Source organism: Eptesicus fuscus, chromosome 10 (assembly GCF_027574615.1).
Source record: "Eptesicus fuscus isolate TK198812 chromosome 10, DD_ASM_mEF_20220401, whole genome shotgun sequence".
In the NCBI taxonomy this organism is placed as follows: Eukaryota; Metazoa; Chordata; class Mammalia; order Chiroptera; family Vespertilionidae; genus Eptesicus; species Eptesicus fuscus.
This window is the reverse complement of record NC_072482.1, coordinates 11435693-11461569: the sequence shown is the minus strand read 5'-3', so window position 1 is coordinate 11461569 and position 25877 is coordinate 11435693. Positions and strand designations below refer to the sequence as shown.

Sequence of the window (25877 nt, the reverse complement as noted above, 5' to 3'; positions counted from 1 at the left end):
TCAGCGCCACGAACCCCCACATTTCCCAAGGGTCAGCTGCACACTCCTTCCTGGGCGCTGCTTAAGGAGAGAGGTGCGGGGACCCTACCTTGGGGTGTCAGTACTCACCTTTGGTTTCAGCAGCTTGGACCCAGCTGCCCAGGGTCCCCTTTCCATGGTCAGAATAACCCCTTTTCCGACCCTGCGCCCACCAGCACTGACTCTGCACACACGGGCACGCATGCACCCAACAGCCCCACCCCGCAGCTCAGTGCCACCCCCACACGATGCAGGCAGCCTCCGCGAAGACATGGCTGAAGGGCCCAGGGCACGGGCGGATGGCTCCAGGGCGGTGCCCAGGGGAGGGTGCCGCAGCGGGACTCCCTGCTGAGAACACCTGGCAGTAACCTGGGAAGCCACTGGGGCGAGCGTGACTTTGGGAGAGAAGGAAGGGGAGCATCTGGCTTGAAAGAAAACACTAGGGACGGCCGATGGTGCGTGGAGGGGGCAGGAGGGGCAGGGGAAGGCCCTGCGGTAAGGTGGCTGGCTGGTGCCCGCGCCTGCGCCCCCTCTAGGCCCCTGTTGTCGGCTGGTGCCCTCTGCCCCCCGGAGCAGACACTTCCCACTTCGATGCCCCCCTCACCTGGCGACACACAAGGGCCCGGTGTATAGAGGACGTTTAATATTTCTGTGCTGGTCAAACGAAACACAGGTGGGGAGTACACGGGGCGGGGGCGGCGGGCCCCTGCCTCTCGGGAGGGGTGCTTGTGAAGGGGTGTATGTGGGGGTTTCTTGGGAAATAGTCCAAGGAGTCTTCTTCTCAGCAAAGGGCCTGGCCTGGCTGCTGCGAGCGTCCAGCACGCCCAGTCCTCGGCCTCAGTCGGGGCCCCCATAGGGGGTCTGTGGAGAGTGTCGCTTTTTCCAGCTCCTCGGCTGGAATCCACTCCCAGCGTGACGGGGACTTGGTCCTAAAGAGGGGTCTGGAGAGCCCCAGGAAGCAGTCCAGGGGCGGACCAGGGCTCTGTGCCCGCTGCCCGAGGGGATGCGGGGCTGAGGGCGGCCCTCTCCTCCCGCCCTTTCCTTCTCCCAGGCTGGGCACGAGCAGAGCAGAGGGAGGGGAGCAGGGCCCCAGCCCCTCCCGGGCCCCAGGGTCCTCAGGGGGGTGGGGAAGGGGTGGAGGGAGAGGGTCTTGGCCACCAACAGACACTGTAAACTTTGGTTTAAAACAATAACTTAAGTGGAGGGAGGCTTCCAGCCTGGGGCCGGTGGGTGCAGAGGAGCAGGGGGTGGAGGAGGCGACAAAGGAAAAAGCCAACAAAAAGTTTTGGTTTTTGCTTCTGGCATAAGAAAGGTCTTTGGTCATCCGTTTAACTGGGGGGAGGGAAGGGGTGCGGAGGGCGGGGAGGGAGGGCTGCAGTGGGGCCCTGAGGCTGGGGCGGGGTGACCTGCTGGGTCACAGCAGCTGCCAAACTAACCCCACCAGTCAGTCCCGTGACAGGCGGGCGGCACCCCCTGTGCCCCGACGCCGGCCTCCAGGATGGCTGGGCTCCCTTCCTGGGCCCCGCGTCCAGAAGCCCGCCTGGCACGGACTCTCCGGAGGCGGCACGGGCACGGGGCCTCTTCCTGTGCTCCCTGGATGGCGGGTGGGCGGGCGGCCAGCAAACGGGCGGAGGCCCCGTCAGCCGGGGTCCCAGCTCAGGTCGGGAGGAGGGGTACGGCCAGTGGCCCTGCTCCCAGGGCCCCGCAGGGCCCACCGCCCGTGCTGCCCCAGCTGGGGCTCTGGGTGGGTGCGCGAGGGGCTGGCTTCTCCTGGGGGCGGTTGGCAACTTCGGTTCCTCTGCCCAGGCCAGGGCGGGGTGGGCACGGGGTGGAGAATTCTTTCTTCACAGTATGGAGAAGGTGGGAGGGAGCACAGATGAGGGAAGTGGGGGCCTCTGGCTAGAAAAACACCGCCAGAGCCAGGTGCGAGGGGCCCTGGGTCTGGGGGTGGCTCGCCCCGCCTGCGGGTCTCCGTGGCGCTGCGGCCCCGTCAGGAGAGCTGGTGGGGGGCGGGGAGGGCCCTGCTGCTGCTGCTGGTGGCGGGGAGGGTGTGAGGAGGGGCCTGGGCCCTCCGTGTCCTCTGCGGTCCCAGACCAGGGCTTCTGTTTCCCCTTGGGGGGGGGCGGGACATCCCTGCCCTTTGCGTCTGTCAGTCAGGCCGCATTGGGAGTTGCTGGCCCAGCCCCCATCTGAGTCCTGGAAGTGCCTTGCGGTTTGGGGGGGCTGTGGAGTGGGGGTGAGAGGGGCCTGGGTTCCAGGAGGGGTCTCACCCCGTCCTGCCTGCCCCTCGAGGCCCTTAGGAGAGTTCCTCTCCAGGCAGCTCCTCCTCCAGGTCCCTGTCTTCGGCAGGCCCTGCAGCGCTGGGGTTGGGGGGCCCCAGCGGGGGTCCGGGCCTCCTGTCCTCCTCGGCCTCCGCAGGCTCCTCTTTCACCTGCACCTGGTGGCTGTGGCAGAGGGGCCGTGTGGGCACGTGGTGGCCTCCCCTCCGCCCCCTGAACACTCACCCAGAAGCTCAGGGCACAGCAGGCTGTCCGCAGCTCTTCCCCACCCTTGAGCCATGGGGGTGGATGTCAAGGAAAGGGAAGGAAGAGAGTGAGGAGGAGAGGGGGCGGAGAGAGAGGATGCAGGAGAAGGGGGTAAGGGCAGGAGGAGCGAGGAGGGGAAGGAGAGGCCCAGTGGGGAGAAGACCTGGTCCCACCTGCAGGGAGAAGGCTCCCTCCCTGACATCCATGGGCACTGGGGTGGGGTCCAGGCTGTGTGCTCACCTGTACTGGGGTGGGGAAAGGCGAGGTGGGGTGCTGCTGCCATTGCTGGGGAGCGGCTCCCCGGGGGCACCCACGTCGTCATGGCTGAGGGGCAGGAGGCTGCTGGCGGAGCCGGGGTTCAGCATGCCAGGGCTGTTGAGGAGGGGGAAGCTGCTCTCGGCCAGGGCAGCCTGCAGGGCACAGGGCGGCCCTGTCAGTGGTTTTGTCACTTCCTCACCCCTACGGAGCCTCCTCAGCCTCCGGGTCAGAGCTGGCCCCGCTGGCAGATCTACCCTGGCAGCATCCCGGCCCTCCCCCACCAACCTGTCGAATGCCACATACCGCCCATGGCCGAGCCCTGACCCTGCCCTCCTCCCTCCCAGCTTCCCTGTGGTCTGGGCCTGGCTTGGCCCCTTTCAGGGAGACAGAGGACCTCCTGATTGACAAGCTATGGAGGGAGACCCTGGCGACGCCCCCCACCCTCCCTGCTCTCCCAGGCCCCGTCCTAAAAGCAGAACCCCACCCCCATGCAGCTGAGGGGGGTGGGCAGAGGGTCTGGGTTTTAGCCACTCAGGTGGTCTTCCCCCCTCTCTTCCTCCTCCCCTCCTCCTACAGAGGCCCCTGCAGGGAGGGTGGAGGGAGGTCTCCCTCCAGGCCAGTGTGAGTGGGAGGGAAACCGAGGGGGCAGGAGGGTACAGGGGAGCAGCAGGTGGGCTCTGGGAAGGCCCAGTCACCTGGTAGCTGGCATTAAGTGCTCCGTAACTGAGGCCGGAGATCATGTTCTTCACCAGGGTGGGGCTCCTGCGGAGGGAGAGCAGGGTTTGGTGCCTTCATTCGCCGGCTCCGCCCTCACACCTTGACCCTGACTGAGGTCTATTCACTCTCCTGCAGCGCGGTCTATGGAGCCCGCCCGTGCGCGCCCCATCAGCGTCGTCCTCACGCTGACCTGGCCCGGCAGGTGCCTGCAGCCCCCGCCGCGGGGCGGGCTGGGCTGGGCTTCAGAGGCCTGGAACACGCCCCTGAGCGGGTGAGCGGGAACGGGGACCCCTCCCAGTCCCCATCTTCACACCGTGCCGCCCCGGCCCCTTTTCTCTCTGGTCTAGATGTTCCCGTGTCCGGCAAGATCCAAGCTGTAGCCCCGACAGGCCTGTATTTGTGAAATCCACACCCTCCTGCCACCCCGAGTCTCGGCACATCTCGTCCGGCATGTGCCCAGCCAGGCGCCACACGCTCCAAACCGAAGGCTCTCTGCCCAGCACGGAGCTCGGGAGTTGGTGAGGGAAAGCAACGCCTCGGCCTCGGCGCGGGGCCTCTCCCACGAGGACCACCCCCGTTTACAGAGCGCCTCCGAGAGGTTAGGGACGTGGCCCAGGGTCACAGCCGTGAGAAGTCCTTCGAACCCAGGTCTCCCGACTCCGAGTGGGTACTGAGACACGTGGGGCGCTCCGGAGGGTCTGGCTTCCTTCCCTGTTCCAGGTCCCGACCCTGCCCCAGCCCCCACCACTGCCTGGGGGAGGAGAGGCTCTTGTCCCGGGAGAAGGATTCTTTGAGGGGAACAGGACCCGCGCAGAGACCCATCTAACTTGCCTCAGACTTCTCCCCCTCCCCACCCTGGTCTTGGGGCCAAGAGGCACAGGCAGAAGGGGCCCCTGTGGGGGTGTTTGGGTGGGGAGAAGGCCTCTGGTGCTGGAAGGGAAGCCCAAAGAGGAGTGTGGACCCCCACCTCCCAGGTGCCTGTTTCACTGAAAACGCTGTGCAGTGGAGAAGACCAAAGATGGGCGGTCAGAGACTCGGCTCTGCCATGGATCTGCTGTGTGACCTCCCCCCAGCCCCTTGCCCTCTCTGGGCCCCCTTTCCTGTCAAATGAAGAGGTGGGGCCTGGGGACCTCTGTTGGCTCCTCCTGTCATAAGATGGGGGAGAGTGGCTCCGGGGATGGCAGCCGCCACACCAATGGCCACAGTGACTGGCATCTGCCCATGTCCCAGCTCCGGCCATGCCTCCTGGGCGTCTCTGTCTCCTTCTAGTGCCAGATGCCCCTCGGGTCCCTCTCTCGGTCAGAAGTAAGGGTACAGTAAGACATAAACGTCCTCTTCCTACTCATCAGTCATTTCCAGATTCCGGCCTCCCCTGAGCTCCTGCACCCCTTTCCTCCCCCTCACCCCCTAGGTGGGAAGGATCTGGTGCACTGGGGAGGCAAGGGGGGTGACCACACCCTGGTGGGTGCACCCTGCCCAGGCCCGGCCCACGTACCCCGTCATCTTTGGCGGTCTCCGCTTCTGGTATTCCCGCTCGTCCACGGTCCACACGGCGCCCTTGACGTTCTCCACACGCACGAAGCACTTGTGCAGGCTGAGGTTGTGCCGCACGGCGTTCTGGGGGTGCAGCGACAAGGGGCGGGTGCTCAGGCGGCCTGCTGGGCCCCGCCTCTGCTCCGGTGAGCGCACACAGGCAAGTCCTTGTCCCCCCGGCCCTCGCCCAGGGACCAGCAGGGGAGGGGCGGGCGAGGGGAGACCTGGCCACAGGGGAGGGAAGGCCCCTGTCCTTCGAGCCAGGGGCTCCCAGTGTCTTCCCTGCCCACGGCCCCTTTCAGTATCTGCCGCCCTTCTTCCCGCCAAGTTCTGGAAAACTCTGTCTACCGACTGCAGGCGAGGTAGTCAGTAACACTTTGTTCTCCCGTCATCCGGAACCAGACGCGTGGCTGTTACTGGGGGCTCTGACTGTCCAGAGGATGTGCTCTGGCCTCGGCTCCTCAGAGAGCCCGGACACCTCACCTCAGGTGCCCGCGGAACTCCCATTACGCTGTTACAAGTTTTGGGGATAACCCGGGAACTGTCGCTGCAGCCGCTCCCCGCCTCTGGGCAGGTGGGAGCCAAGGCGTGGGGCTGTATGCACGAGGCATACCGCAGAGGCCTAATCCACACTCGCTGACACAAACAGGGAGAAAGGCGAGTGTGGGCTTAGCTGCTGGGAGGCAGGAGGAGGAGAGAAAAGAGGAAGAGTCACCTTGTCACTCCCACCTCCTCCTGCAGGAATAACTTCTGGAATTGAGGTCATCTGGTTTGTAGGGCATTTGGGTGAAGCTGGGGGTGCTTGGCCCAATTCCCTGTCTCCTCCCCACCCCCCACCCCCGCCGGCCTGGGAGCCTGGGCTAGGGCCCTCATCCACACCCTCCCCAACCCACATCCCTCAGTCCTGTCCCTGCACTCTTCTGTCTCAGCTTCACACCTCGCCCCCTCAGCCGTCCCAGTCCCTGTTACCTGTCCCCCCCCCCCCCCCCCCCCCCCCCGTCCCCATCCTGTCTCCTCTTTACATTTCTAAACGGGGAAGAGCGCAGGCAGGGCGGGCAGCCGTGCCCCTGGAGAGCCCCGCTCCCTCTCTCCCTTCCAACTCTTGCCACTTGCAACTGGCCCGATTTCATTACCAATTTTAATTTGCCTCTAATTAAATCCTGTGTATTTTTCCGACTCGCTTGCTAATCCACGAGGGAGGCGGGCGGCTGGAGTGGAATCTCTTGGAGCGATAATTACAAAGGGCCTAATCACGCCGGGGCTCCTGCCTTGGAATAAATTTGCCCGCATTACGGGGCTCCGATCCTCCGCTTTGCAAATGAGAATGACCCCAATTTCCGAGGATGGCCTCACCGGGGCTTTTTTCCCTCATTTCGAAGCCTGATTCGTGATGAGAGACTAATTCGTTACGCTGAAACATTAACGGCAATTTAAGGGGTCTGGCGGGGGCTGCGTAAACAAAAGGACCAGTCCACAACACGGGCCCTGGAAGGGGACGGACACGGGGGGAGGGCTGGAGGGGACCATCAGCTTGGCAGATGGCAGCTCTGTCCCCGATGGACGGCAGCTGGCCTGGCCAACGCCGGCTCCCGACCCTCCTGCCCTGGTCTGAAGTGGACAGCATCTCAGGAGGGGGCCGGCGGGGGGCAGGAGGAAGGAGGAAAGGAGGCTGAAATAGTTGAGACGAGGAGGGACCTGCAGGGGAGAGAATGGGTGGACGGTGGAGGTGGGAGGGAAAGAGCTGGGTGTAGCAGGGTGCGTTTCCCAGGTAACACGAATGAAGCGGAAGGTCAAAGTGGACCTCACGCGGAGATGAAGTCCGCTGCGCCACGAGGAGGGCACCGGCAGTGCCCAGGCGGCAGGAGCAGCCGCAGAGCCCGGCTAACTGGGAGGGTCACCCAGCCAGCCAGCTCTCTACTGGGACCTGGGCGGGGTGAGGGGAGAAGGAGATGAAGACTCTGGCGAGAGACACGCCACTGAGACGGCCAAGGCCGGGTAACGGGTGGAAGGTGGCATGAAAGGCCAAGGGAGTTGGGGCGTGGGGGAAGGTGGCTGCACGACAATCATCAAGTGGTTTAAGGAAGTCACCTGAACCAGTTCCTCCCGAGCTCCAGAAAGGAGAGTAAAAACTGCAGTGAGGAGGTTCAGTTAAGAGAGAACAGGAAAAGGAGGGGCGGGGTGAGTGGCACTCTGTCCCCAAGGAAGAGACTGTCCCATGGAAGTGAGGCCCTACACTGCGTCACCCCTAAAGGCATAAGGTCAATACGCAGTATTAAAGTAAGCACTAGTGATAATTGTAATGAATCGTATAGGACTCTATCACGGACAAAACCCAATATCCAACCGGCCTGGAGGCTGGAGACTGCCCTGGGAGGGCCCCAGGAAGGCCCTGCTGGCTGAGAGAGAGGGCAGGACTGTGGTTGGCAGGAAATGACATCACTCGCAGCCAATCACAGCCTCATAGCGTCTCACCCAGGCTTTGGGAACTGGGCATGGGGACACGGAAGATCAGTATCTCCTGTGGCACTTAGCACACTCCCAGAGCAGAGAAGGCTGGGCCCGGTGCAGACCCCACCCAGTCCTGGGCACTGGGCGGGAGGGGGCTCAGTGGCACTTGTTGAAACCCGGTGGGATAGGGGGAGGTAACCTGTTTAACTGCAGTTTCTGCACTGGCCAGCAGGGGGACCCAAGAGCCAGGGATCCAAGTAAGGTTATGAGAGGGACTCCTCAGGTGTCTCAACTTCCCCATAGGACCCAACACTCCCCATTCCTTCCTCCCACCCCTCCCACCTCTCTGCTGCAAAGACCTGAATCTTCTCACCCATCAGACACAGACACACAGACACACACACACACACACGGGCTCACAGACACACAGACCACCTTGGCTATAGAGAAACAAATAGCTTAGCAGCTCAGCACACATCCCAGTGTCCTATTTTCCTAGGGTCCCTCCCTTGCCTGCCTCTGGTCCCTCAGGAAAACTCTCATGAGGTGAAGGTGTTGAAATGACTAATTGGATGGAGACAATTATCTCCCCGCAGCTGATGGCAGAGCTGGGGAGAGTGTGTGACTGCCTGTGTTTGTGCCCCAGTGTATATAGCCCACGGGTCTCACTCCACCCACGTGTCCGGGCCAGGCTGGCACCCCTCTCACCCCCACTTCATCCTGAGCTGAAGAGCATGTGCCTTTAGCCACGGTATCCGGACCCTTAGGGTCTCCTGTGAATGTAACCCAGGCCTCCCTACGAGGCTCAGGCACTACCGACTCCTGGGGGCCCCACAGCATGGGCCACGGGGAAGCACTCGAAAGAGGAGGGTTTCTCCCCAGAAAGAAGGCGGCACAAGGCTAGAAGGGAGGCGTCATTAGGAGGCAGTTAAAGAGCATCCATGGCCCTGAAGGGGCGGGTGGAGGGGCACATGGCCCAGCGGAGCCCCTCTCCAACGGGACTGACTGACAGGCAGCCTTAGTCCCAAAGGGTGTGATGTCCAGGGTGACTGGGGCCCCGGGCCAGTGAGGGGCATGGCTCACCTTCCAGGTGGCAGTGTTTCTTCGGAAATAGGCGAACATCCTGGTGAACCAGTTATAGATCTCGTTCAGGGTCAGCTGCCTGTCGGGGGTCTCCAGAATGGCCTGTGGCAAGGAAGGAGCAAAGGGACCCTCAGTCTGGGCTGCTAAGGGTCCCCGGCTGTGTTCTCCGCCCCCAGGATCTCTCTCTCTGCCTGGCCGCTGACTCACTGAGAGGGGAGACTCGCTGCGAAGCCTGTGGGTGGGACGGTGATACTCCTGGGGCCTGAGCAGGGCTGGCTGGTTACAGCCCAGCCACAAAGGGGCACAAGCCTCAAGAGCTATGTAGGCCCTGGTGCGAGGGGCACGTGGGTTTCTCTGCAGGGAAATGGCTGCTAGGCCCCTGCTGGAGGGGGAACGAGAGCAGTATTCTCGGGAGAGACATCTAGGGGTGGGGGCTGTTTGGGATTTATCCGAATTTGGGCAAAGGGCACTCTCTGAGATGGTGTGTGTGTGTGAGAGAGAGAGAGAGAGAGAGAGAGAGAGAAGACAGGAAGCCGGCTAAGAGTGACCATAGTCTATGAGGAATCAGTCTCATGGAGTGTGTGTACATGGAAATGAGAGAATGAACACAGTGAGCATCAGCAGCAAAAAAACACACGTGTGTGCTCCCAGAGAGATGGTCACGTGACCAGCATATATGTGAGACCTGCAGCTGAGAAGGGAAATGTGGGCGAGCAGGAGGGGACAGCCCTGAGGGAGAGTTACGTCCCTGGCCCAGGATCCTCCTGGAGGCTGGGACCCGAGGCCCGGGTGCTGCCTGTGAGCCATTCCCCACCCCCTCTGGCCACCTTCCCTGCTCACCTGGCGGATGAGGGAGGCGTAGGTGAAGGGGGGCCGGACGTCTGCGTTCTTGTAGAACTCATGATTCTGGGCCAGCTCTGGGGGAGACAGGCAGAAGATGAGGTAGCCATTTGGGGGGGGGCCCAGCTTGGAGGAGAATGCTACTCCCACAGCCCTTACCTGAGGAGATGGGGGAGCAGAACTTGTCGCTGCTCCTCCGGCGGGCGGGGCCCCCGCTGTGCAGGGAGGCAGAACCCAGGCCTGGAGGCCTCAGGGGGGTGACAGGGGCAGCAGCTGAGGTGGGGGGGTGCACGAGGCCATCTGGGAACGAGTCCGCTGCAGAGACGGTCACCTTGGAGAATGAGGAGGAGCCGGACACTGGGTTCAGCTGTGAGCAATGGGGCAGGTGCTGAGACCGGCTTGGAGGGTGGGGGTCCAGAGGGCCGGGGGGGGGAGGGCTGGAGGGCTCCGGGGGGCGCGGTAAGGGGGGGGCACTCACTGGTTGACTGAAGGGCTTGGGCTCGGAGGGCCGCATGTGCAGGTGGGCCATCATGGCCTGCAGCCGCTCGCTCTCCTTGGCAAGCTGTGGAGGGTGCAGAGGCCGGGGGTGAGCAGCCAGGCCCTTTTCCGCCTCCATATTCCACCGGACTTCCCAGGAAGCCCCTATTCCCACCTCCACTCGCCTCCCAGCCTCAGCACCCCAGCTCCCTCTGGCCCCTGCCTCTCTGGCCCCTCACACCCTCGAGGCCAGGACAGGGACCGCCTGCTCCACGAAGCCCTCCTCGCGTCTCCTCCAGAGCGCGTGTCCCGGGCTCCGGCTCACCGCCAGGCAGGGGCCCCCTGCCTAACTGCACACGCCTTTTCTCCCCAGCAAGGGCAGAGGCTGTGGCTGAACAACACCCAAGTCCTGTGGCACTTGTGTGTGAGAGGGTCCTCGTGCACTGAATGGAGACACAGGGGTGGATGAATGATTCATTCACCCCCATTCATAAGTTCAATAGATCTTTCGCAACCGCATCTCACGGCAGGGCCCTCTGCTCTGTGCCCGAGGGAGACGGTAAATATTGATCGGCTGCCTGACGGCCGGGCCGGAGGAGCCTCCCCTACTACGGAGCTTAGGCCCGGGAGCCAGGCGGCCTGCCGCGCTGCCGATCCCGGCCGTGCCGCCTGCTGCTGCGTGGCCAGGGGCAAGCTGCTTCCCCTCTCTGCGCCTGCTCCCTGTACAGTGCGGAAAATAATGGTCCCCACCACACAAGGTTGTTTAGGGGACTCCCTGAGTTATACAGGCAACACACTTAGGACCGCACAACGTACGTGCGCAGTGTGCTAGCCAGGAACGTGATTTCCGTTTTCACTAGCACGAGTCTCTTTTCTGGACCTCCCAGCAGAGAGGTCCCTGCCTGACCCTGGTTTACCCCTCAGAATCCAGCTGCCCTCACCTCAGAACCATGGTAACTAGGACCTAGAAAACAAAAGATGCTGACTTGGACCACGTGACCCTTCCCTAAGACTCCCCACACCCCTCCTGGAAAGCCAGTGCTGTGGGTGGGGCGGGGCAGGAGCCCCGCGTCCGTCCGCGTCCCTCGCGGCCTCGGCCACACCTGGATCTCCAGCTGCTGCACCACCTGCATCTGCACCCGGCACTGGGCCGTGCTCCGGTCGTCCAGGGCGTGCTCCGTGTTGAGGTGTCTTCAGGGGGAGGAGGGGGGCGGAGAAGAGAGCGTTGGCCCTGGGCTTCCGGCTATCACCACCCTCCCATCCCATCCTCTAAGCCCGCCCACAGCCTGGAAAGCAGACAGACCCAGAGATACAAAGAAGGGAAAGGGGTGGGGGAAAACGGGGCAGAGGAGGAAGCCGCCTTCTCATCACCCTCCTTTGATGTCTTTGCTAAAATCCCAGCTACAGAGAGATCTAATTGCAAATGAACTAATTAAGTAAACCTCTGACGAAGCGTGAAAACAATTTGTTTGACCCTGATGCTGCAAGGGTCTGGGAGACAGTGGAGTTAATCAGTCAGTGACAGAGCCTGGCACGGCTGTGGCAGCTGGCCGCCTGCTGCCAGCCGCCTGTCTGCCTCCTGCCCTGCCTGTCCACCGGCCAGGCCTGTCACTGGGCCATCACTCTTGGGGGCTGAAGCTGGGGGAGGTAGTGGGGGGAGTCCTCTCCTCCCCCCGCCCCCCTGCTGGGCTGTGCAGCCTGGGACAAGGTGGGGAGGCTGGGGAATTCAGGCTGGGCAGGCAGGCAGGAGAGAAGGAAAGATACGTGATGAGGGCAGAGGAACTAGGTCCCCCTGGGGGAGCACACAGGACAGCTGGTGGCTGAAGGCTGGGGGCAGGGACCCTGTGGAAAGGCTCCTTGGGAGGGGGAGGGCTGGGGGGAAGGAGAGCAGGGTGACAACACCTACTTGATAAACTGGCCCAGGTCTTCACACAGGGTCTCACAGCCAGGCCACTTGCACTCTCCGTGTCCATACAGAGGGTGGGAACCAGGGGTCTCCTCATGGGAGGAGCTAGGGGAGGGGACAAAGGTGGCGGTCAGGGACCCTGAAGACCCCAGCAGCCCAGCCCCAGCTCCCCTGCTGGTGGCGTGTCTATCCTTAACACAGATTCCCCAGAAACCTAGATACACTCCCAGGTCCCCGAGCGCCCCCTCCCTCCCGGCTCCCACAACGTATGCCATCCCCGGGGGCCCGGGTGTGTCCCAGTCTGCAGCACCCCTCCCTAACGTCCCAATACCTGTCTCTCCGAGGTGTGAGCACAGTGGGCTGTCCATTGGGCAAGGTGTGGTGGGAGAGCGGGGGTGAGACTTTGGGGGGGGCGGCAAACGAGGTAGCGGTGGTGGCCGTGCCAGTGAGGTCCAGCCCCTCCTGCTTGACACTGTCCTCAGCGGGCTGCCCGGGGGCACCCTCACCCTTCCACAGCTGCGGCAGGTCTGTGGGGCACACGGCTGCTGTGGGGGAGAGTGGGGAGGGGGCAGGGCCTCAGGGACACAGGAGCCTTCCCATCTCACCCCCGGGAGGAGCAGGTGACGCCAGCCCTCGGGTGCGCTGAGGGCTGTGGGCAGGGCTGGGGGAGGGGGGTGGCCACTCACCTTGTGGAAGGGTCTGGAGGGGCCCCGAGGCTTGGCTGGGCTGCAGGCTGACCAGCCCCTGTCTCTGCAGGTTGAGCAGGTGCTGCTGCTGCAGCTGTTGCATTTGCAGGAGCTGCTGCTGGAAGGCCAGCTGCTTGTTCCCCAGTGCCTGGTGGGGGGCCCGAGGGGGTGTGCAGAGAGGGGCGCCATCAGCCTCTGGTGCACCGTCTGGCCCCCACCCTGCGGTCACCCCCTCCCAGGGCCTCTCAGCCCCTGGGGCTGTGGGTGCAGTGTCCGAGGCCGCGGCGTCTCTGCTCCCGGCCCAGCTTCCATAGGGCTGCATGCCTGCTCGCAGTAAACACACGCATGCACGCACGCACGCAGGCGCGCAAACACAGCCAGACTCAGACGCGCAGCACGACGCCTCCCTGCTCCCGCCTCCCTCCTTCTGCTGCTTAGCGCCTGCTCTAGCTCCCGCACCGCAGCTGTGCGCGCCTGGGGGGGGGGGGGCGCTCTCATCACAATGATCGATGAGCCTGTCAGACTCCAGGGGCCACTCCTGCCTGGCAGGCACCCTTCACACATGCCCGGGGTGCCCCCCTTCTGATCACGAGGAGGGGCCTTCTCCCCTCCACCTCCTCTCTTGCTTCTTAGATACAGAGAATCACAGAGTCTGACGGGACTTGGAAAGATCAGCATCAGCTGGTCAGTAGGACCCAGGCTCAGGGACGTCATATCCCTGCTGCCGGGGGCACACGCAAGTGCTCTCTCGCTCTCTTCCCCCTCAGATTCAGTTTTCACACAGGCACTGACAAGCCAGGCTGTCAGCAAGTGTTCCAAGCCCATCCTGGGTGCTTGGGAGGCAGGGACCTCTCCGCCTGCCTGCCCCCCTGCCCTGGGGTGGGGGCTGGCGGGGCAATAAACCAGCCTGGAGATAATGCAGAGGATGCAGCAATGACAAGACCCCTGAGGGGGAGCTGAAGCCTGGGGGGATGACTGGAGTCAGCAGGGCAGCCTTCCGGGAAGAGGCAGCTCAGAACCTGATTGGGGTGTGGACAGCAAGAGGGAGGCACATGTCTGGGACAGGGAGGACAGGGCAGCAGGGCCCGGTATGGAGGCTCAGAAGGCACTGGGGCCCAGACGGGGCAGGGGTGTAGGCTGGAGAGCTCCAAGGAGAGAGCAGTGCCGGATATTACAAGAAGGAACAGAAGTTGGGGTGGGGTTGGGGGGCAGGGGCAAGTGGTTTGCTGAGCAACTAAAAGATTCTCAGGACCAGAGAGGAGGACTCAGGTTCTGGGTCAAGAAGAGACAAGTGGGCAGGAAGAGGGCATGACAGCCAGGCAACTGGTCATGCGTATGGACCATGTGACACTCTTACACGGGTCTACATGCATGTGCAGAGATGACCCAGGGCTCTGACTTCCTGCTCTGATTAACCAACAACACAAGGCAAGGAGAGGACCCAGTGGGGATGAGGGGCGATGGAGAAATATGAGCCCCCTTCCTTGTCTCCCCCAGGCTTTTCCATTGCGCCCACCAGGCACTTCTCCCGGACCACCTGGGGACTCCCGGCCTCCGGCCAGGAGAGGCGGGGCTGCAGGTGATGGGCAGGCCCTGCCCGAGCCCCTTACCTCTTTGGGTTGCTGCTTCCCAGCCTGCTGTTGGGTGAGGAGCTGCAGGTGAAGCTGCTCTTGCTGCTTCTTGTAATATTCCTGCAGCTGGGGGTGGGGGGGCAGAGTGCGTTAGCCGGGCAGCGGGATGCTGACCCCAGAGCAACCCCAGCCCGGTGGTGGCCCGGCTCCTGCAGGCAGGAGTGGGGAGCCTGCCTGGGGCCATGGGACACGGGGCCTGGCAGGGAGACTTCTGCTGAGAGAGGCTCCGTGAGTGGAGAAGGGAGAGGGGGAGCTTCATCCCGCACCGCCCAGCCCGCCCTGCCTCTGGGTGGGTCCCCTGAAGAGGTCAGGGTGCTAGTAGCCAGGATGTGCCAGCAGTTGGCCCTTCCCAGGGGTTCTGGGGGCAGGTGGGCCAAGGCGCTGCTCGCCGAGAGGCCTGACCTCTGACCCCCCCCCACTGCCCCGGAGGAATGCAGATCAGTCCGGCCTGAGCAGTCTCTCTGGTTTCTGCCACTCCGTGATGTTGGTAGTAAACAGACCTGGGGGGAGGCGTGGCTTCCACTTCTCAGCTGCCCGGGGGCTACACTCACCTGCTGGAGCATGAGCGCCTGCTGCTGCTGGAGCAAGGCCTGCAGCTGTGGGGGCGACAGGATCTGCTGCATCTGTTGGGGGGTGAGCATCTGCGGCGACATCATGGCCACCGACACGGGCACCTGCGGGATTCGGCCCCGTCAGCCTGCTCACCTCCACCCCATCCAGGGAGGACAGGCACCCAAGGCCCCGCCCACAGCACGGCAGAGTGGCTCAGGGGGAGATGGCCTGGGTTCGAACTCTGCCTCTGCCACCTACTGGCTGGGCATCTTCGGACAAGGGACTGGCTCCGTTTCCTCGTTGGTGCGACAGAGGCGGCAGCAGTGCCTGCCCCTTAAGGTTGTCGCCGGCCTAACGCGTTAACACTCAGAGGAAAGCCTGGCGCCCAGACGTGCTGACCAAGGCTGCCGGTTAAGTGCGCTCACTCCGGTGCAGGAAGATGCCACCTGTGACATGGTGGGTAGAACCCACGTGCGGAAGGCCCAGCTTGCCACGCCCGACTCTGCTCTCTCTCCTGCGACACTAGGAGGTGGGCCTGGCCAGGAGGGCAGCTGCAGCCACGGGGTGGATTCAAAAGGTGGCCCGCGTGGCAGGAGCCCTGGGCTCGGGCTCTGGCACATACGTGTCACATCCTCCAGCACACGTGTGCAGAGGGCACACACAGAGTGTGTAGGAGCAGTTTTGTCTTCAGCGGGTGGAAGAACCCCAGGCAGTGGTCAGGAGGCAGCCTCCTCCTCCCAGCTCTGCACTGAACTTGCTGTGTGACCCCCAACAAGCTCCTGGCCCTAAGTTTCCTCAAATGTCAAACAGGGACTGGATTCTAACAGGTGGCTCCCTCCCACTGGAATGTGTCGGATTCTCAGAGTGGAGCAGCTTCCTGTCCCCCACCCTGGGTTTGGCCTCCGGGAAGCCCAGAGGATCTAGCCACAGAGAAAGGTCCAGGGAAAAGCAGTAACGACATTCTCTTCCCGGCCCTACCTGCCCTGCGCCCCCGAGGCTGGCGGAGTCACAGCCACGGAGGCCCAAGTTGTAGCAGCGCCTTCAAGCCTTTCAGCAGGACAGGTGCCCGCCGGGCGACCTGCCACCCCCTCCCTCTGAAAGTGCCAAGACTCTTCCCTATCTCCCACCCCCAGGCCCTAGCAGAGGGCCCAGCACACAGCAGGTCCTCCCTAGGGGTCTGCTCCCTGAGCTGAAATACCTTTCCTGGCAGACTGGGGCCCCTCTGTCAGCCTGTAGCGGGAAGGGAGGGGTACAGGGTGGCCCCGTCAGGGAGAGTCCTTCAGGGACCTGTCTTGGCCCCTGTCACCTCCCCCTAGTCCCATGGGGGGGGGGTCAGGGGAGGAGGAGTCAGCTCCTTTTGGGATCCCTGGGGCAGGGGTAGGACTCAGCCTAAGCCACCTATTAGGGAATCCCCCAGCAGGGGAGCAACCAGGGGGTGCAGTGCATCAGGGGACACGGGAAGTCCCACTGCCCCCAGCTCAAGTGGCTGAGCCCGGCCCTGGGCTTTCCCCCTTCCCCCAGCCATCTCTGCAGACATCCCCAGAGAGGCACCACCTGGCTCTTTGGCCAGGGCCATCCTGTGGGAAGGAAGGCTCCATGGGGCCCCACAAAGGAGCCTTAAGGGGCAGGACGGGATGCAAGCCCAGGTCCGTGCACTCCATGGCTCCCGGGCCCTCCACATCCACACTGCCTGCCCCGCCCCGGAGCAGGGCTTGATCGGCACTGCAGAGACAGTGTGGAAACCGGTGTGGAAACCGAGCGTCCAGGAGCTGAAGGCGGACGGGGCTGAGACGGGGCTGAGATCCCCGAGGCCCGCCTCCATCTTCACACTGTATCACAGGAGACGCCACTGCCAGGCTGCGGGGGTGTCCTGGTCCTCACTCTCAGAGGGGCCTAGGGAGGGGCGGACGGTGGCCCAGGCCCACCCCCTGCAGAGCCAGGCCCTGTGTAACCCCGCGGCAGCCGTGTAACCCCGCGGCAGCTGGCTGCTCACCTGGCCTGTCTTCCCTCCTCCCCTGGGACACGGCGGTATTGGGCTCAGAGCCCGAGAGCTGTGCGTCAGGTGACCTCGGCAGGTTCTTGTCCGACACTGACTGCTCTTTGAAATCGCCAAGCCTCGCCTGCTCCGTCCTCTCCCTGGGATTGGGAACACCTGCCTGCCCGGCCTCACAGGACTGCACAGGAGGCTGTGGTTGACTGTGGATTAGGGGCCAGGCACTTGGCTAAACCCTTAATGAGTGTGATCTCCCTGAATCTTCACAGCAACCCTGCCTGGGAGGAGGGTGTCACTGTCATTACCATTTTACAGATGAGAAAGCTGGGGCCTGGGGAAGTTAAACCACCCGCCCTGCCGCCAGGGACAAGGGCAGAAGGGGTGGGTAAAAGGGGTTTGTATGTCATTAAACTCTATACAACTGCAAAAACAACTACTTAAAGAAAACATTCTGAATTGTCCTTTCCCCTCCTTTCTGGTCTCCTTTACCCCTCCCTTCTCCACTATTGCACCCTAGGCACTCAAGGGGCCCCAGAGGGCACTGGGTGGCCGGGGTCACTTAGGACCAAAGCAGTGAGCCTCCCATTCTCATCGCGGCGAGAGCTGCACCGCAGCAGGGGAGACTGAGAGCAGACACCCGGACCTCTCCGGGCACCAGGAGTGAGTCACGGCGAGCAGCACCCAAGAAGGGATGTGGCCTTTCCCGCCTCGGGGCTTTCCTACACGGAGGCGGGGGAGGGGAAGAGAGACCTCGGAAGGCCTCCCCAGCCCCTGCCGTCCTGCCACGTGGCTGAGCTGCAGCTGGAGAGGTGGCTGCAGAGATAGATCAGGATGGATTACCTTCTGCGTACGTGTCTCTAAGGTGGCCCGAGAGGGCCAAGAAAGGTCAGCAAGGCGGCTGCCACATACGGGCCTCCTGAACTGGCTGACCCATCCACCTCCCGTCACGCCCCTTGGGGCTCTGAGCACTGAGTTGGAGCTCCCCCGGGTCCCCACGGACCACTCACCAGGCGAGGATGTGTCAGATGGCCACTGTGGGCTAGTCAGCTCAGCAAAGCCGTGAGTCACAGGCTGGAGAGTGGCCAGGGTGGCTGCATGCTCACTAAAGCCTGGCAGTGGGACTCCGGGCTGGGCTGACTGCTGACAGCTGCCTCCAGCCCCGCCCCCAGGGGCCTGCTCCCGCCATGATTACAGTGTGCTGGGCTGGACGCGTGATGGAGACACAGGGAAGTGCCTTTGGGGGCTGGGGGTTGGGATGGATGCAGTTTGGTGCCAATCAAGGACCCAAACTCAACCTTTGAAGTATGGGATCTGGGGTCCCTGGGTGATTTCGGAGACTAGGCCAGAGCTTAGTCTAGGCCAGTGGTCGGCAAACTCATTAGGCAACAGAGCCAAATATCAACAGTACAACGATTGAAATTTCTTTTGAGAGCCAAATTTTTTAAACTTAAACTTCTTCTAACGCCACTTCTTCAAAATAGAATTGCCCAGGCAGTGGTATTTTGTGGAAGAGCCACGCTCAAGGGGCCAAAGAGCCGCATGTGGCTCGCGAGCCGCAGTTTGCCGACCACGGGTCTAGGTTAAATTCCCCTGCGTCTGACCAGAAGGAAGCCCTCAGACTAGCTCTGGGCTGCATTGCAACAAAAAAGATCAGATCAGGGTGGGACAGGGGAACTTCTAGAAATGGCAGGAGGGCGAGCCTTAGGGGGGCTGGTGAGCCAAGGCTGGCAGAGCTAGGGGACCTGGCCTTGGCCGCCCGTCTGCCCAAACTCCCAGCTCCCTGTGCTGCCCCCCGAGACTGACCTCTCCCTGCCTGGCGCCCAGGCCCGGGCACACGCTGGAGCTGGAGAACTAAGATGGTTTTGGAAACGTGTCTGAAGCTGGCCTGGGAGAGGGCTGGTGGACGTGGCTGGGAGGGGAGGTGCGCGGGGGCCCCACCTTGAGTTGGGGAGCAGGACAGTGTCGGGTGGGGCTGCCATGGACCTTCCTTCATTCCCCTTCATTTCAGTCAAGCTCCAAATCAGCAAAAGGCATGTTTCTACTCACTCTCCCCTAAACCCCCACAGAAAAGCTATTTCTAGGCCCTGGGCCCCTCGGGGAACAGAAGCCGCACCTCCTTAGAGATTGTAAACCTGAAAGGCCAGGAAGGCATCAGGGTTGGCGGCGGAGGAGGATCAACAGCCAGGGCTGGAGGCTCCCGGGGAAGTTCAGACATGGCCCAAGAACTGCCGCCGCCCTGAGCCCCGGGAATCCTCGGGCAAAGGCTTTGTTCCTGAGGACTGTTGGTGTCACACTGTGCTAAGCACATGACAGTGCCACCGCGCAGGCACTGAAGTGTGAGTTCTGGAGCTAGTGGTTTGGGTTCAAGCCCTGGCTCTGCCCCTTATTAGCTGCGTGACTTTGGACAAGTTACTTAACTTCTCTGGGCCCCGGCTTCCTCATCTGCAAGATGAGGCTAATGCAACATCGACCTCATGGGAGTGTGAGGATAAACGAGATGATACTTATAAAGCTCGTTGGGTCTGCCCCCGGGTAAGCCTCTGTAAATATCAGTTGCCAGTGTAGGAAGTACTACGTACTTGCTGAATGAGTGAATTGATCGATCACTGGGAGTAAGGAGGCAAGAGAGGAGGCCCAAGAATCAGTTTACCTGTCCCTCTGACCAAAACCTCCGCTTCTCATTCTAGGGCATCCAGGGACCTCTCTCGTTTTAGGGAAGGGGGGTCTCCCAAGGAAAACCCCATAGCCTCCCTTTCTCACTATTTCAGCTCTCCTACTCCTCACCCCGCAGAGTCCTCCCTGTGCCCGACCTCAGTCCCGCCCACTCCCAGGAAGCTCCTCCTTTCTCAGCCGGCCCTTCGGGGTCGGGGGAGCGTTCCTTTTCTCCAGCCTACCTTTCCTTGTTCTTAGAAGGGGTACTAGCTGGGCCCAAGGCGGGGCGGATTAAGAACAACCACTTCAGACCCCGGCAGGCAGTCGGGGAGGGGAACCCCTGATTCAAAGAGACCTAGTCCTGACACCACCCGGGCCTGAGAGCTTTTCTTCCCAATACTGGCTTTCCAGGTGGTGGCCCCAGCAACCCAGGCCAGAACCCCTCTTTGCCCAACTCCTCCCCCTTGAGGGCAGTCTCATCAGGTTCCAGGCTTTTAAAACAGGGCCCAGCTAAGGCCCCACAACTGTCAGGCACACTGAACTTCTTCAAAGCACTCTCTGAACATTAACTTGTTTTACATGAAACCCAGTCCTGGGTCCTTCTCCCCGCACCCTGCACCCCATCCTCCATCCTGCCCCCCTCGCTTCCCTCCTTCCCTCAGCACCCCACCCCCCAGACTCCAGAGCTGCGTGCTTAGGATGGAGTTCAGCCTTCCTCCCTTAGATAAACTTCCTTTCAAAGCCCCGCTTAATCCTCTCCCCAATTCCAAGCCTCCCCCGCTGCTGTGGGGAGGGGTGGGGGGAGCGAAAAAGCTTGGTTGCTGGGAGGTGGGGTAGGGGTGGGGGGGTAGAGACGGGGCTGCCCGAGCAGTGACCCACCCCGGAATCGGACGGGCGATTCTCCCAAGTTCTTTGTGACACAAAAGGTAAACAGAAGGCCCGGCTAACCCCCGCCCACCCCCGACAGACCTCCCCTCCCCCACCCAGCCAGATGGGCCAGCAGGTTGGGGGAAGGGAGAGAGGGAAAAAGGGCAGATTGTGCAAAGGAAAACAAAAGAGACAGAGAGTCATCAAGAGACAGGAAACACGGGGCGACAGAGAGAACTGGTGGGTGAGAGATTAGGGGGGAGATGTGGTGACCTCAGCAACTGAGAGCCTGGGAAGGGAGTAGCAAGGGACAGGCCGGGTGACCACACCGAGATGGAGAAAACAGAAACCTGAGCAGTGACCCTGAGGCCAAGGAAGAGGAAGCCTCACAGAGCGACAGAGACAGATCTGGGCGCAGGCTCACTCGCAGACAGAGGCCAAGCAGAGGCAGGCCTGGGATCAGGTGGAGGTGAGACAGAAAGTGCAAGTTTCTTCACGCTGCCCAGCAGTTCCCTCCGGGCAGCTGCCACTTGCTGGCCTTGTTTGCCAAACCCACCCTCTGACCTGGCCCCAGCCCAGCCCAGCCCAGAGGGACGCCCTCCTCCTCACCTGCACGGCAGAGGCTGACTGCTTGCTGTCATTGTTCGCGGGGGAGCTCAGGCCCGAGGCTTGCTGCAGCAGGAACTGCCGGGCTACCTGGAGAGCCTGCAAGACAGGGCGAGGCAGTGTGCCTGAGCTGCGCTGCGGGCTGCAGGTCCTGCGGGCTGCAGGTCCGTGCGGGCCGTGGGACCCAGGATTCAGGGAGAGTGCGGGGTAGTAAAGGGGAGGAGGTCAGGGTGAGGTCAGGGTCTTGGGGGTGAAAGAGAGGAACGAGGGGTCCACTTGGGCTTGGGGGTAAGTGTACAGACAGGAGTCACCGAGGGGTCAGAGCCTGCAGGGACTCACTCTGGAAGCTGGTGAGGTTTGCCGCCCTCGTGGTCAAACACGGGGGCAGAGTCAGGGCCTGCACCATAGGAACTATTTGTTAAGCATCTACTATGCGTCAGGCACCTCACAGGTGTCTGGGAGGTAAGACTCTTCCCTTCAGGTTCTTCTGGCTAGACTAATAACCAAATTAACACCAGGCAGATTAGCAGGAGAAAAACATTACAGTCCAATAACACGTATGCTTCCTGTACACAGGGGAGAGACCCAGAAACACCGCCATCAGCTTCAACACCTCCTTCGGCTAAGGACAAAAGATGATGTTGGGGGTGGAGTCAGTTAGGAGGTTACCAGGAAAAGCACGGTGAACGGGGAAGGTGGCCGTGGCTGCGCAGACGGAAGCCCAGGCCTTCTCCACTGACAGCGAGGGCAGGCCTGGTGCAACGGGGGAAGCATCCTCGCTAGGGGAAGTCTCCCTCAGGTGCACACGTCCCTACATACTGGACTTGGTTTTCAGAGCTTCTCCCGGGGCTGCTGCTTCTTAAAACGAACCAGCCTCAATAATCAGTATGCCAAAGTGGCATATTCTGGGGCGGCGCACTCCACTCCTCTTCACAGGCAAGCCTGCATCTAACGCTCTCCTGCGAGGCTGTGAGGTAGGGAGGATCGGCCCTATTTTGCAGATGAGGCAACAGTCTCCAGGAGGTTAAGTGACCTGCCCAAGTTCACACAGCTAGGAGGTGTCCCACAGGACTGGGGGCCCGGAGGCCTGGCTGCAAGGCCAACCGCCTTCCTGTGTGCTGGATCCAGGGGGTAGCATCCACTTGGGTCAGAACCCCCAGCTGGGGGGTGAGGGTGGAGGCGCAGGGTCTGCATTTGGTGGCTTTCTGAGTCCAGGGGGTCTAGGTGCAGGGCCTCGTGGCACCGAGGGAATTCAAGGCCTGCAGTGGCTGTGACGTGCCAGTGAGGTACACTGACGGTGCTCAGCTCTTGGAGGCCATGGTGGCTTGTGGACTCTGAGCCAGCAGAGTCACGGGCGTGGGAAGTGCGTGGCATTTACAGGAGGAGCAGCTCGGCCAGCAGTGGGCCTGGGTCGTGGGCAGATGGGCCCTGAGAAGTCGGGAGGCACAGCGAGGGGTCAGGCAGAAGTTCTTCGTAAGGTCAGCGAGGCCCTGCACCCCCCCACTCTCGGGTCAGTGGGGTCTCAGAGGCAAGGGATGTGGGGACCTGCCCCAAATCCACATGCCAGGAGCACAAAGCCCGTCTGCTCCCGGTTTCTCAGAGGCCTCCTGGGGAGCCAGAGCCGCTGTGTCCAGGCCCCTGACTGGGGGGGGGGGGGGGGTGGCCTCCGGCATCAGGCAGACCTGGGTTAGAATCCCAGTGTGATTAGCAGTGGTGTGACCTTGGACAAGTTGTTCCATTTCTGCGTTTCAGTCTCCTGCTCTGCAAAACTGGGACACTGCCCAGCTCGGAAGTACGAGGGGAATTAAAGGACTGCTTTCCTTTGTTGGCATTCGCGAAGCGTCTGCCCCTTCCCTTCTCCTGAATCTCTCTGTTCCCTCCCTCACCTCCTTCAGCCTCTCCCACACAGGCTCGTGCCCATCGCACCTCTTCACTGACTCGTGCCCACCTGTGGCTCACTGTCCACACACACACACACACACACACACACACACACCGGTCTGTCCTCACTCTCCTACCCCAGCACCAGCACCAGCAGATAAGACCCTGAGGGGGACAGGGACACAGGCGTACGCACTGGTCCCTCCACAAACACTGCCCTATCGGCCGCTGTGTACCAAGCACATGTGCACCCCCTCGCAGCCCTTTCATCCCGCAGCCAGCAGCAGCCAGCACGGAGCCTCCCCCGAGGCTGAACCCAGCTTACCTTAGGATGGCATCTAAACACACTGGTGTATCTATGGGAACGTGTCCCCCAGCAAATCTGGGGTTCAGACAGGCGTGCTCCTCAACAGCCCCCCAGACCCGGCCTCCCGCACCTGTCTCTTCCCTGGACCTCACACCAGGGCTCGTGGCCTGGGGTTTCTCCTCCTCAAGAGTCACTTCTTAAAGTCTGACCTTCCCGAGGCATCGGCCCCATGAGGCTGTGGAAAGGGGGTGCGGGCAGGGTGGGGAGAGGAAGGGAGAGGCCAAGGATCGTCAGGAAGGAGCCCCTGCCGGCCTTGCTGTTAGACCCCTCCAACCCTAATGACATAGGTTGGACAATGCTCTTTGTCCTCCAAAGGTGGAGGGTCGAGGGGTCCAGGGACAAGGTGGGGGAAGAGGATGGCTCAGAGGAGCTCCCGGGCAAGCCCGGGCACCCTGGTCCAGAGGGGTGGGGGGATTCCAGGGGAAGTTGGGGGGAGACTCACGCAGTCTCCTGGTAGGGGAAGTGGCCAGGGCGTTGGATTTACTCCCCCCTGACTCTCTTACTCTGTGGTCCCCTGGAGCATGAAATTACAAGATTTACAGGGGAAAATGGCATGGGCTGCGATCTCATTCCTGGAGCCAGCCCTGTGACAGGCCCTGCACTCCCCCTCCGGCCCCTCGCACTCTGGGCCTTTCCTCCCCAGCGCCTCCCATTTAGACCAGATCGAAGAGCCAGGTAAGACCTAGGCCTGGCCAAGGCGGTCCCTCTTGACTTCTCCCTCTTCCTTCCCGTTTACGGAGCGCCTGCTGTGTGCCGGGGACCATGCTAGACGCCGGAGACACTGCACATGGCCGAGCCCAGGGCTCCCCGCTGGGTGCCGTGACGACAGCTGCCTGTCAGGGACTGAAGTGGAGGTGGCCCCGGGACCAGAGCCCAGAGCAGGCCTCTCTCTGCCTGGGGAAGCCAGGGTCCTGGAGGGTGTTCCGAGCACAGTGACCCGCACTCCGCAGAGTGAAACGACCCTGCGCGTCGGGGGACCTAGCCATTCCCAGGGGCAGAATGTCGAGTTGTGTTGGGGGCAGTAGTAGGAGAGGCCCTCAGATCATCAGGGCAGGAACTCCTCCAGACACTTCACTCATTCATTCTCTCCTTCCTTCACTCGTGTGCACGGCCGCCCTGCGATTGGAGGTGGCGAGGCGATGGTGACCTACACAAGGTCATGTGTGTAATTTGCCCTGACCCAGTTTAGGGTGTGTGGATACCACCTAAACATCACCTGCAGGCACCCAGGCAGGCGTGGGGGGGGGGGGGGCGGGTAATGGGCAGACCCTGGGCGTGGGTCCGAGCTGCCCTCCCTGGGTGGCCTGGGCATGTCACCGCCGGCTCAGGGCACCACACTGCTGCTCCGCTCCTGCACTGTCCTCAGCGCACGCCCAGACCTCCACAGGAAGCCCTCCTCCAGGGAGCCACCCGGGGATCAGCAGGACTGAGACTCTGTAGAACCCCACCCGAGGCACACGCACCCTGATACACAGGCGTCGGCGTCTACACTGGCTGCTGGCACTGGGGTCTGATTCGTCACTGGCCTGCCCACCTCCCCGGGATGTGGGAAATGAAGGCCCCCTCACCCCCCGCAACAGATCCAGCCCCACTTTCTCTACCTTTTTTAAAAATCCTCCCTCGAGGATATTTTCCCATTGATTTTTAGAGAGAGTGGAAAAGAGAGGGAAAGACAGAGAGAAACATCGATGAAACACATCAATTGGTTGCTTCCCGCACGTTCCCTGACCAAGGCCAGGGCTGGGCCGGGGAGGAGCCTGCAACCAAGGTACGTGCCCTTGACTGTAACCAAACCTGGGACCCTTCGGTCTGCAGGCCAACACTCTATCCACGGGGTCAAACCGGCTAGGGCCAGCCCCGACTTTCTCTGATGATGCCAACCAGGTTGCAGCCTCCTTGAAGCAGAGGTGTCAGCTGTATCTGAGCCCCAGCCTCCAGCACACGGCGGAAACGCCGGTGAAAGTCACTTCAGTCCAGGCTGAACGTGGGAGGCAGGCACAGGCTGACACGGAGCTTAGGAGCTGGCATTTGGACAGTGCCTGGTGGTTTTCAAAGCCCTTCTGCGAACATTTAGCTGAAGCTTCACAACCTTGAGCTGGGCAGGGCAGGTGTCACTGTCTCCCCTGCAGACAAGGAAACTGAAACCCAAGGTCCCACCGCCAGGAAGCAGAGTCCAAACACCTCTGCCTGCCCAGCCCCCCACCCAGAGGGGCCCTGGGATCTCATGCAGTCGGGTGAGGCCTGAGAATCTGCCTCCCATCCCCCAGCCGTCTAGTGTTTCAGCGGTCTGCCTGCGTGTGACGGGGAGGAGAAGCTGGTTGAGGTGGCGAGGGAAGACCAAGAAAAGAATCTCTAGGAGAAGGGGGGGGGGGCTCAGTTTCCCTTCCCTGGGGCCATGGATACCCAAACACGGCCTTGGGCGGGAAAAGGCATTTAGAATGCCACACGAGGGAGAAGCCATCATGGAAAATCCGGGGAAAAGGAGGAAGAGGGGGCTCAGGGCAGAAACTGGGAGCCATGGCCCTGGCAAGGTAGTTCAGTTGGTTAGAGCATTATCCCCATATGTCAAGGTTATGGGTTCAATCCCTGGTCAGGGCACATACAGGCATCAACCAATGAATGCATAAATAAGTGGAGCAACACATTTATGTTTCTCTCTCTAAAGTCAATAAATAAAAAAGAAAAAGAAAAGAAACTGGGAGGGGAGAAACCAAGATGGCAGCATAGGCAAACACCTGAACTTGCTGCCGTGCACAACAATTTCAAAACTACAACTAAAAGACAAAACGGACATCATCCAGAACCACAGGAAGGCTGGCTGAGTGGAAATTCTACAA

At 61.9% G+C, this 25877-nt stretch overlaps 1 protein-coding gene across 5 annotated transcripts in view; it reads right to left on the bottom strand.

The window, feature by feature from the left end:
- Positions 1–646: 646 nt before the first annotated feature.
- Positions 647–25877, bottom strand: part of FOXP4 (forkhead box P4) — a 53966-nt gene continuing 28735 nt past the window's right edge. The window contains exons 3-17 of one of the 5 annotated variants that reach the window (XM_028135716.2): positions 20796–20891; positions 14674–14796; positions 14102–14188; positions 12492–12639; positions 12137–12347; positions 11806–11910; positions 11003–11090; positions 9901–9984; positions 9582–9789; positions 9423–9499; positions 8583–8684; positions 5014–5135; positions 3497–3563; positions 2784–2953; positions 647–2462 (exon numbers count right to left, since the gene is read on the bottom strand). In XM_028135716.2, the coding sequence (XP_027991517.1) occupies positions 2315–2462; positions 2784–2953; positions 3497–3563; positions 5014–5135; positions 8583–8684; positions 9423–9499; positions 9582–9789; positions 9901–9984; positions 11003–11090; positions 11806–11910; positions 12137–12347; positions 12492–12639; positions 14102–14188; positions 14674–14796; positions 20796–20891 (1836 nt within the window). In that variant the 3' untranslated portion in view covers positions 647–2314. Of the gene's footprint in view, positions 2463–2783; positions 2954–3496; positions 3564–5013; positions 5136–8582; positions 8685–9422; positions 9500–9581; positions 9790–9900; positions 9985–11002; positions 11091–11805; positions 11911–12136; positions 12351–12491; positions 12640–14101; positions 14189–14673; positions 14797–20795; positions 20892–25877 lie in introns of all 5 variants that reach the window. The other 4 variants (XM_054721707.1, XM_054721706.1, XM_054721708.1 and 1 more) reach the window with 4 other exon arrangements.